Source organism: Rhinoderma darwinii, chromosome 2 (genome assembly GCF_050947455.1).
Source record: "Rhinoderma darwinii isolate aRhiDar2 chromosome 2, aRhiDar2.hap1, whole genome shotgun sequence".
Lineage (NCBI taxonomy): Eukaryota > Metazoa > Chordata > Amphibia > Anura > Rhinodermatidae > Rhinoderma > Rhinoderma darwinii.
Window position 1 is genome coordinate 397753590 of NC_134688.1, and position 12594 is coordinate 397766183.

Here is a 12594-nt window from a genome sequence, read left to right on the forward strand (position 1 = left end):
TAGAAACATGACAAAGAGTTCAAGGTGTTGAGTTGGCATCTATATTCTCCAGATCTCAATCCGATCAAGAAGGATGTGCTGGAAAAACAAGCCCGATCCATGCAGGCCCCATATCGCAATTACACTACTTAAAGGATCTATGGAGTCAATGTTTTGGCGGCATTGGGGGGACCTACCAATATTAGGCACACACAAAATGGTTTATTTGTTTTTTTGCATTTTAAGAAGGCCAAACTCCACAGGATGAGGGCTGCACTTGAGGACATAGACTGTAAACAACTAATGTCAAATAACGGTACATATACTAAATGGGAACGCTTAAAATCTACTTTAGGTAATTATACTGCAAAATTTATTCCTAGAAATAATAAGTATAAACGACTAAAATTGGACCCCACATTGCTTACACCTTCTGTAAAAAGTGCAATAAATGATTTAAAAAAAAAGGGCATTTGAAAAATATAAATCTGAGGCTTCAGCATTAGCCTTTGAAAATTACAAAGAGCTTAAAGCAACCCTCTGTTCCCACGACAACATTTTAAATATGATGGTGTTTATGGAGTAATATTACCTGGTGCCCTCCAGTTGTGCCCTCTGCCGTGGATGCACCTTTTTAGGGTCCCCTCTGTGCTGTCCCAAAATGGCTGCAGCGCTTCTTAGACTATGAGTCTGAGACACTCCCACTATTCTCGGATTGGCCAGAGCTGCTCAGGAGAACGGAGCTATGCTCTGTGATTTTGATCTTAATGTCATAATCCCAGTATTGACAATTAATTATATTGCGGACTTCAGCCACAATTGGAAGCTTTCCTTTACACGGAGTACGGACTGTGGTAATAATGCAATTAGCAGAACCACCAATGATTTATACCTTTGTATCTACTAGTCTAGGAACTCGAATTCAATTTTAATTTTTCTTTGGCCACAGTGTCAGCAATAAAAATTAAGTTTTATTAACGATTTAGAAATGAAGTAATGTGGAAATAGGGTATTTGTTGCCTTTTGTGTTGAAAAATATATTTGTACCCACCACTTACTAGGGTCCAATTGTTTCCTGCTAGTAGATCATAGACTAAATAACAGCATGCAATGTCAATCAGCTGCTTCTAAGGCCAGCAGGATATTGTCGTGTATTAAAAGAGGCATGGACTCGCGGGACAGGGATGTAATATTACCACTTTACAAAGCATTAGTGAGGCCTCATCTAGAATACGCAGTTCAGTTATGGGCACTAGTTCATAGAAAGGATCCCTGGAGATGGAAAAAAAAATACAAAGAAGCGCAATGAAGCTAATAAGGGGCATGGAGAATCTAAGTTATGAGGAAAGATTAAAAGAATTAAACCTATTTAGCCTTGAAAAGTGACGAGGGGGGACATGATTAACTTATATAAATATATGAATGGCACATACAAAAAATATGGTGAAATCCTGTTCCATGTAAAACCCCCTCAAAAGACAAGGGGGCACTTCCTCCGTCTGGAAAAAAAAAAAGGTCAAATTTCCAGAGACGACAAGCCTTCTTTACTGTGAGATAATAGGCTTAGATCATTTCTTAGAAGAAAAAAATATCAGCTCCTATGTGAATGTGTAGAATTCTTGTTTGACTGGTGATCCAGTAGGTTTGCGGATCAGGAGGGAATATTTAATTTTATGGAAGATTGGTTAACCCCTTCCCGCCGCAGCCCTTTTTCAGATTTTCATTTTTTCCTCCCCACCTTCCAAAAGCCATAAGGACTTTATTTTTCCGTTGAAATAGTATTATGAGGGCTTGATTTTTGCGGGACGAGCTGTAGTTTTTCGTAGCACCATTTATTTAGCCATATAATGTACTAGGAAACAGGAAAAAAATTATTTGTGGGGTAAAAAATGAAAAAAAAAACAGCGATTCCTCCATGGTTTTTTGCGTGCCGTTTTTACGGAATTCACTGTGCAATTAAAACAACATGTTACCTTTTTTCTGTGGGTCAATACGATTACGGCGATACCAAATATATATCGTTTTTTCTATATTTTACTACTTTTACAAGTAAAAACCTAAGTGTAAAACAGAAAAAGTATTTTGTGTCGCCAAACTCCGAGAGCCATAACTATTTTTCTGTTGTAAATTCGACGGTTTGATCACTTTTTATTAAATTTTTTGTGGGAGATTAGGTGACCAAAAAATAGACATTCTGGCGTTTACAATTTTTTTTTTTACGGCGTTCACCATGCGGTGTAAATAATGATATATTGTAATAGTTCAGACTTTTACGGACGCGGCGATACTAATTATGTTTATTTATTTTTTTACTATGCTCTAGGGGGAAAATGGGAAAAGTTTTTTTTTTTGAACTTTTAATATATATATATATATATATATATATATATATATATATATATATATTTTTTTTTTTTTTACACAAAAAAAATACCTTATTTAACTCATTTTTACTTTTTTTATTAGTCCCCCTAGGTGACTTCAACCAGCGATCATTAGATCGCTTGCACGATATACTGCAATACTAATGTATTGCAGTATATCATGATTCTGACAAGCAGCTATTAAGCCCTGCCGGAGTCAAGGCTTAATAGGTGTACAAAGATGGCGGACCTGGGGGTCTTCATTAGGCCTCCAAGCAGCTATAGCAACCATCGGCCCCCCGCGATTGCGTTGCGCGGGGCGTGATGACCTTTTAGAGGGGGTCGTCCCCTCTTTCTAAAGATTTAAATGCTACGGTCGCTATTGACAGCAGCATTTAACGAGTTAGACGAGCGGGATCGCGCTCGAGCGCGATGCCGCTAGTTACTCTGAAGTGTCGGCTGTAACAAACAGCCAACACCCGCATCGTATGGAGCGTGTTCACTCCGTGAGCCTACTCCATACTTCCTCTACGCAACTTTGGCGTATGGATACGTCAAATGTCGGGAAGGGGTTAATGCCTTATGGGTACATTTTGTATTTATCTATTTGTTAATTTTTTGTAACCTGTACTCTGGATCAATAAGAGTTAAACAAAGTTCTATAATTTCTCCCATCCCTTTCACCCATTCCTTGGTTGAACTTGATGGACATACGTCTTTTTTCTACCGTACTATGTAACTATGTAACAAAGTTACTGTCAAGGTTGTGAAATTCTTTCAACTTGTACCAAACAACATTCTTACTGCAGTACAATCCCGCCCTAAAGGCCAACACAGAACAAAACAACTAGCCAATATAAACAGAGCTAGAGGCCTCACACTTGAAGGGAAACTGGAGGGACATTGGAGGGTAAGGGGAAAGTATTCATATATCTTACATAAAGTGTATTTGCTTTCACTGTCAAAGGCCAAAAGTACTGCATCAATCACTACATATAAGATAGGTGATAAAAAGAACAAAATTCAGGCTGGAAGATAGTGCGCCAAACATTTTTGCTGCAATTACTGTGCATTTATTTTAAAAAAAACGGCTATGTATCGATAACCTTCTTCACATAAAGTTTATTTCTTATGTTTAGCGTGGCATTCATCACCCGTAGACTATCATGTTAAAAAACAACTTACAGTTAACATATTAGGCCTCATGCACACGACCGTAAAAACTCCCGTTATTACGGGTCGTAAATACGACCCGAAATAACGGGCCCATAGACTTCTATTGGCCACGGGTACCTCCCCGTATGCTTACGAGAAGGTGCCCGTGCCGTTGAAAAAGATAGAACATGTCCTATTTCAGGCCGTAATAACGGCACGGGCAGCCCATAGAAGTCTATGGAGCTCCCGTAATGACGGGTGGCTACGTGTGTGCACCCGTCATTACGGCAGTGTTGCTAGGCGACGTCCGTAAATAGTCACTGTCCAGGGTGCTGAAAGAGTTAACTGATCGGCAGTAACTCTTTCAGCACCCTGGACAGTGAATTCCGATCACAATATAGAGCAACCTGTAAAAAAAAAAAAAAAAAAAAAAAAAAAAAAGACGTTTATGCTTACCGAGAACTTCCTGCTTCTTCCTCCAGTCCGGCCTCCCGGCCGTTGCCTTGGTGACGCGTCCCTCTCTTGACATCCGGCCCGACATCCCTGGATGACGTTTCAGCCCATGTGACCGCTGCAGCCAATCACAGGCTGCAGCGGTCACATGGACTGCCGCGTCATCCAGGGATGTCGGGCTGGATATCAAGAGAGGGACGCGTCACCAAGACAACGTCCGGGTAAGTATGAATTTCTTTTACTTTTACCTCGGAAAGGGCTGCCCCTTCTCTCTATCCTGCACTGATAGAGAGAAGGGGCTGCCGATTAGTGCAGTGCAATTTTGACCGTAAATACGGGTGGAATACTGGTGACACCGGAACTGTATTTACGGGCACGGGTCCGTAAATACTGGTGCAAAACGGGTCGAATACGTGTGACACCGGACCCGTATTTACACCAGTATTTACGGGAGGGAAAAAATACGTTCGTGTGCATGAGGCCTAAATTGTTTTACTAGATGCGTCTGTTTAACGTATAGGTTGGGAGCTTTTCTCCGCTTATACGTCAAACATAGTGCAATAAACATGAAGAGCGCCTGACAGCAAAAACTGCACCAAATGAAAATCAACCCGTTTCTTTTTTTTGGGGGTTTTTAAATCATTAATTTCAAGAAGATGAATAACAGAAAAAACAATGATATCAGTATAAAGTCACAAACATACATATTCTCCAATCCCTGACCCTAATTAGAATACATTGAACCCCCCCCTCCCCTTTTTTTTTTGGGCGCAAAGAAAAAAAAGGAAACAGAAAACATATTGTGGTTTTAAACGAAAAAATTATATAGGTCTTGTTTATCAAATAAACACTTCATCAGTTTTTCCCATGGTTTCCTCTGAACTCCTTCCCTCTGATAAATATGTAGCCATTCTAATGTAGTAAAGAGATTTGAGAACTCATTATAAGCCGGTTTGTGGGGTTTTAACAAAGCATTCAAAATAGTCTTTTTCGCGGTCAATATTAATAATTCTCTTTATTACTCTTTCGTTTGACTCCACGTCAGCATTGAAGACGAGAGTCCACGGATTCATAACTAAGGACTCTTCTACTACAGTATTAATAAATTAGACTACTTGGTTTCAAAAGATCTGAATCTGTGGACACTTCCATAGAGAATGCCATAGTCCAGCTTTGAGAAGTGAGCGTTTTGGCCATGCATCAGTTGGACTTTATTGGTCTCGGGATTTTGACAACTCAATTTTCTAGGGTTCGAACCCCACATTAAAAGCAGTATAAACTCTAGAACTCACCTTCCATTGACGTTCTCTTAATATCTCAGATTTTACCGCTATATTGGAATTCTTCCAACCCTTATATATTTTATCCTGAATCTCAACTGGTGATATTTTAATATCTGGGAGAGTTTCTTTTGCCCATTTTTCAAAACAATTATAATTTAACTCTTTATAATTTATCCTAGTGATATGTAATATATGATAGATACGAGATATTGAGGTTTCACCTCCTGCATTTGGTATTATTTTATAAAGATCTGATTGACTCCAGAGATTGGGATGGTCTCTAAAAAACTGACACATGAAGAGTCTCCACTGGTAATAATATAAATAGTCTTTATTTGAGATTGAAAATTCATCTAGCGTTTCACGGAAAGTGTAAATCATTCTATTTTCCCAATAAATTACTTGAATTATAGATTTCAACCCACATTGTTGCCATTTTAAAATGACTCTTTTGGGTAGAATAGTCACTAATGCAGGATGCTCTCCTATTATGGAAAACCTAGTAATGTGGGGTGAAACTCCAAATATAGAGGTACACTTGACCCAAACCTTCCATGTATCACTGAACAAAATCATATTCCTCTGGGCTACTGGAATGTGAGCATTTTGTGCCAGTTCAATTGATCTCAGAGGAAACGGTGAAAAAAAGGCCTCCTCAAGCTCGGCATCAACCGAATTTGAGCTCTTTCTAAGCCACTCAGTAGGATATCTCATGATATATGCCCAATTGTGTTTTTTCAGGTTTGGAAAGGATATGCCCCCTCCCTGCTTGGAATCTTGGAGTCTATCTAGAGACATTTTATATGTCTTTTCCCTCTCCGAATAGATCGAATAAAAGCCGCTTCTAATTATTTTATTTCTTATACAAAAAAAACCATGCAGTTTCCTTATTGAAGTTTTTCCCAGAGAACAAAACGTCCCAAAAAGAATTTTGGTACTTTACAAAAAAAAAAAATGCAGCATGAATTAAAGGGGTGGTCCGGGACGTGGGGAAACATTAAACTACGGATGAGAACTTGTGTGAAATAGAAAAATAATATACTTACCAAATTATGTGGAACGGCGGCGCTTTTCTATGCAGAGGCATCGCACAATTACTATAAACCCTGTGGCATACTTTTTTTTTTTTTTTAACACTATTGCTTATGACAATGTGCTCCCAGTCTATTCCTTGGATGGAAGGCTTGACCGCAGTGTGAACAGAGCCGTAATAATACATGTGCACCTGATGCCTTAGCCATAATCCGGTAGATAAAAAAGAAGAAAATAAGGCTTGATTAAGACGTATTTTAGAGTTTTCCTCTCTTTTGCATTTCCGGTTTTGCCAAAAAGAAAAAAACGAAAACTGCACCATTCTGTACTGTGTGTACAAGCCTTAGATCTTGTTTTCTAGGCTCTGAGATAAATAAATCATTTTCTTTTATTAGAGACCAAAGAAGAAAGAAAATCTTTCCAATAAATGCTTTCCATTGAATAGACTAAAATTTAACAGAAAAAGAATGATCTTGACTTAATTCATATTATAATATACAACCCCTATTGTCCCACCCCCATCTGGATACACGCGGGTATCTAAACTTCCATAAAGACGAACAGTCCCATAATCATTTCTACCTTTGAATTGCTATATATATTGTGCAGCTGTTTTGCCGATCTCCGCCAAAACTGTTTCTTTTTTTCAATAATGAAAGACGGGTAGTCTGACCATTCCGTTAGTTATAGCTTCTTCAGTAATATTCTAACATCCATTACATTAGGGGGTATTTCTAAGATCCATGAATTCATAATGACCTTTTTTGCTGCTAAACAAAGTAACTGTTAAAGGGGTTTTTACTGAGTTCATAATTACTTTGCAGCCGCCATCTGCATCCCCATCGCGCACTGTTTGTGTACATTGTGGGGCTGCATCTCCACCAAACACTGATGTAAGGCGCTGTTCTATACAGAGAACAACAGGGTCCGCGCATGTGTGTTCCCTGCTGCTAAATCGACCAGCCCCTGTATGTCAAGCCACGTGTCGTATACTGTTGAGGGACTAGCGGCTCCTTCACCATAGGATAGGTATACGGGATGTGACTAGAGCAAGAACCACAGATTACGTCACATGACACGTGAACGCATCTAGAAACGGGGACACTATTCTAAAAGTATGTAAATTACAAAGTTGATCTTGCATCCAGGCTAAACTCTTTGTCAGCAGAAAAAATTAACTTGGAAAACCCCTTAAATGTCTCTATGGTAGGATATATTTGGGTCATAATGGAACAGTAGTAACAATATATTATTTGTGATATTATAACCCGTTACATTCTGAATGATCCGTGTGACGAACACCCTGTTTGATCACTGCTTATACCAAGTCAGGTTGTCCCCACAAAGTTTGTTACAGCCCCTATTCAAATAATTCTGCATCCATTTGAAAATGAAGGAGAGGCAGTCCAAATGCAAATGTGCTTGCAATTACACCACTGCATACGATGTCCCCTTTTGATATGCTCCATTAGGGCATTCCCATTGCATATAGGACCACTCTGGCGGCTTTGGCACATCTATGCACTATACAGATGGCCCATTGATTTCAATGGCCACTGTTTAATGCTATGAGGACTCTCTGGCCACATTCACCAGGAATATCAGCTTTTTTCTAAGGATCATAGAAGTGGAGCCCTTCGCAGCTGGTTTACGGTTAGGACATCCTTTGATTTGTCCAAATCAGAAAGTCCCTTTAAGTGAGTATACTACAGACTGTATAAGTAAAATGAAAACAACAACTACAATAATGTGGTTGCATAAGTGTGAATGCCCTCTTATAATTGGGGATGTAGTTGTGTACAGAATGATCCAATCACATTTAAACTCATGTTAAATAGTAGTCAGTACACAGCTGCCATTATTTAAAGTGATTCTGAGTAACCCCATATAAAGTTCAGCTGTTCTATTAGGACTTTCCTGACATTTTCTTTGTTGCATGTGACAGCAAAAGCCATGGTCCGTAAAGAGCTCAAAGGGATCTGATTGTTGAAAGGCATCAGTCAGGAGAAGGGTACCAAAGAATTTCCAAGGCATTAGATATACCATGGAACACAGTGAAGACGGTCATCAAGAAGTGGATTACATTTGGCACAACAGTGACATTACCAAGAACTGGACGTCCCTCAAAACTTGATGAAAAGACAAGACGAAAATTGTTCTGGGAGGTTACCAAGAGGCCTACATCAACAATAAAGGAGCTGCAGGACTTTCTGGCAGGTACTGGTTCTGTAGTACATGTGACAATAATAACCCGTATTCTTCATATGTCTGGGCTGTGGGGTAGGGTGGCAAAATGGAAGCCTTTTCTAACAAAGGAAAACATCCAAGCCCGTCTATCTTTTGCAAAGACCTACATCAAGTCTGCCAAAAGCATGTGGGAAAACGTGTTATGGTCTGATGAGACCAAGGTTTAACTTTTTGCCCATAATTCGAAAAGGTATGTTTGTCGCATATCCAACACTGCACATCACCAAAAGAACATCATACCCACAGTGAAAAATGGTGGAGGCAGAATTATGCTTTGGAACTGTTTTTCTGCAGCTGGAACTGGGGCTTTAGTCAAGGTGGAGGGAATTATGAACAGTTCCAAATATCTGGCAATATTGGCACAAAACCTGCAGGGCCCTGCTAAAAAGCTGAAGAGGAATTTCACCTTTCAGCACGACAACGACCCAAAGCAGAACCTCCAAATCAACAAAAGAATGGCTTCACCAGAAGAAGAGCAGAGTTTTGGAATGGCCCAGCCAGAGCCCGATCCTGAATCCCATTGAAAATCTGTGGGGTGACCTGAAGAGGGCTGTACACAGGAGATGCCCTCGCAATTTGACAGATTTGGAGCGCTTTTGCAAGGAAGAGTGGGCAACAATTGCCAAGTCAAGATATGCCATGCTGATAAACTTCTACCCAAAAAGACTGAATGCTGTCATAAAGTCAAAGGGTAATTCAACAAAGTATTAGTTTAAGGGTGTGCATATTTATGCAACCACATTATTTTTGTTCTTTATTTTTATTTTTCCACCCTAAAAGATTTCAGTTTGTTTTTCAATGCAATTGTACAGATTATAGGTGACATGAACGTTCTGAAATGATTCATCCTAGACGGATTTTGTAACATAACAAAAACCTGGAATTTTAACAGGGGTGTGTAGACTTCTTATATCCACTGTATACATATGTGTGAATAAAATAGTACCTGCTCTAATTCGTATGCCTTAGCTTTGTCCTCATCTCGGTCAGCATTTTTCCTGTAGGCCATTCCCAAGCCCCAAACAGCCAGAATGCTGTATACATTGTCCCGGACCCAGGCATCCTGCTGTTCTTTGCTGGCAGGCAGCAGTCCTGTGACCGGGTTCTAAAATAAATAATGCAAGATATTATTACATAAATCATTTGAAAAGCAAATGAATTAACAATATAGTCCCTTTCCCAACAAAATTAGGACACAGTCATTACAACATTGTTAAAAGAAAATCATGTGAATACTGGTAAATCATATAAAATGTTATATCGTCTCCAGACGTTGTGAACGGATGGGGGTGGGGCAGGCAGGACTAAATTCACATAAATATCTAAATGTACATATTGTACAAAAATGTTTTCTCTTTAGGGTTTTCAGCAAGAATGTAAAAGAAATGCTGTCGTTTGTTTCCGCAGTGAATTCTACCGCAAAATAATCATTCAGGCTGCAACAATAATGTTATTTGACCTTGAAAGGTTACATAAATATAGTTATTTTCTTCTTCTAGGGGATGACAGCCGTGTCTTATGAAATGAAGATCTCTAAATGTAACCTTTCAACTCCACAGGGTATTTCTGTCCTAGACATAAGATTATTGCTGGCCACTCATTTGACTGAAAGCCATCCTCCCATCTCCTGTTAAATGGGCAAGCCATTACCCTGGATCTGTTTGACCGCGGGGCATTTTTATACCCAAAATCCCAACTGTCGATTGGTGTCTTTCCTGGGGACCGCGACCTTGGAATCTTACCTACAAAGTCCATTCCTCCTTGCAGGGGTTAAGGGTGAAGAACCGGGGATTCCTTAGACACTGCACCCCAGGTTAGCATATGCCAACAACTCAATACCTGTCTCAGTCATTCATTATTCCTGCCAGCTGCTAAAACTTCTTCCCGCTATGCTGTGCAACTCTGCCAAGCCTGAGACGTCTGGCAACGATGGGCAACTCTGCTTCATCGTCTCCGAGACGTCCCGCTAACCTGTGCAACTCTGTTTCACAGTTTCCAAGATATCACCTACGTTCCGACCAAACCAAACAGGGATCGGCTTTCAGGTACGCTCTTGTACTTGGATCGTTTTATATGGAGCATTAACACAAAACAAGCCAACGTGCTGAAATCCAACCTGGCGGATCACTGCTAAAGCTAAGTCAGGCTGCCCCCACAGACATAAGATTCCATGAGCCAAAATCAGCCTATAACCACAGACATGAGATAATATGGCACAAACATCCCATGCTAGGCCAGCTTAAAGGGATCCTGTCATCAACATCTTACTTGTCAAACTAGCCTGACCCCTCAATGGCCGTAGCTGTCCAGAGTTCGTTCCTGTCGCTCTTCTTTCCTGAAGTCCTCCTCTGTCTGTAAATGTAGTCGTTTAAACTCTTCCCGCCTTTTATGGTAATTAGTTTTCCCTCTGGGACCCAGCTTCTTAACCCCGCCCACCACCGGCACCTGTCCGGCCCTGACTGGCTAAGGAGCTGTCAATCGAAAAGAAGGAGGTGGACTCCACGCTGGAGGAATGAAAATCGGACTCTTTTCAGATGAAGATTTGACTCTTTTCTGCTCATTTGCATACGGTGTGGGACCACTGAAAAACGGAATACTAAAGCTACAGAGCTTACGTAGAACATATTTATAGCTTAGATGACAATGATTTTTCACCCACTTTCACCAGGTATTGCTGGCTTTATAGCTAAAATGCTGGTGACAGGTTCCCTTTAAAGGGTATGTCCACCTTTGAGCACCATTTTACATATAGAAATAATCAACATATATGTTGAGTAACTTTGTAAATACAATTAATTACTTATATGGTACCGATTCAACCAGTATGATCCAGAGCTGAATTCACAGTTCTGATGGTTGTTACTGAAAACAGGCAACAAACTTGTTTACATCCACCCCTATAACGTGGTGAAACCGTTTGATTTTTTTCTACATCAAATGTAAAGATGTGGAGTAGGTAAGTAGGTTGATGTATATTTTTGTAGCAAAAGATTCACTTTAACTTGTAAGTTATTCATTGAAACCTCTGCTCATTCTGGGCTTAGTTCAGTGGGCGGTCCTACTCCGTGATTGACAGCATTCCCTGTACGATTGTGGAAACAGAGATAGTTGTCGATCACCGATTTAGACCATCCACTAAACTCCTAAACCCAGAATGAGAAGAGGTTTAAATGTATAAATTACAAGTTATAATGATTATTTTGCTTAAAAACTATATATCAATCTGCTCAGCTCCCCCAGCTCTATAACACGCTGCCCGCAGATTGGTCTGAATTTTCAATGTAACAGGTTCCCTTTAAGGACCAAGCATTCTATTATTCTTTTATTGTTGCATTCCAAGAGCCTTAACTTTTTAATTTTTCCATCGACGTAGCTGTAGGAGGGCTTGTATTTTGTTGGATGAGTTGCACTATTTTGGGGTACATATAATTTATTGATTAACTTTTATTAACTATTTTTGGGGGAGCAATGGAAAAAAACAGCAATTTCGTCATTGTTCTCTGCATTTTAATTGAATGCCCTTCACCGTCCGGCATGAATAAAATGTTACCTTTACTCTATTGATCGGTACGATTGCTGCTATTTAAAATATGTTGTTTTTTTTTTATGAATTTACAACTTTTTCACAAAAAATAATTTGCTTTTGTATCACCACATTTCAAGAGCCATAACTTTTTTCTTTTTCCGTCGATGTAGCCATCTGTGGGCTTGTTATTTTGCAGGATGGGATGTTGTTTTCATTGGTATCATTTTGGGGTACATGGGGCTGATTGATAAACTCTTATTATTTTTTGGGGGGGGATGGAAACAAAACAATTTCACCAGTTTTTTTTTTTGTTTTTTTTTACAGCATTCAACATGCGGTTTAAATCATATGTTAACTTTATTGTTCGGGCCATTGCGATGGCGGCGTTTCCATATAAGTTTCTTCGACGCTTTCATATATATTATTTTTTTTGTATTGTGTAATTTTTTAATAATAAACTTTATTTATTTTCATTTAATTAATATTTCAGTCCTACTATTGGACTTCACAAAGTGATCGTTTGATCGCTGATATAGTGTTTTGAATACTTTTTATA

The 12594-nt window shown here is 39.4% G+C and overlaps 1 protein-coding gene across 3 annotated transcripts in view; it reads right to left on the reverse strand.

Moving 5' to 3' along the window:
• The window catches only part of PHKA2 (phosphorylase kinase regulatory subunit alpha 2), a 93554-nt gene that overhangs the window by 72245 nt on the left and 8715 nt on the right, over positions 1 to 12594 (reverse strand). For all 3 annotated transcript variants that reach the window (XM_075854024.1, XM_075854023.1, XM_075854025.1), the window contains exon 3: positions 9459 to 9617. In XM_075854024.1, the coding sequence (XP_075710139.1) occupies positions 9459 to 9617 (159 nt within the window). The remainder of the gene's footprint in view (positions 1 to 9458; positions 9618 to 12594) is intronic.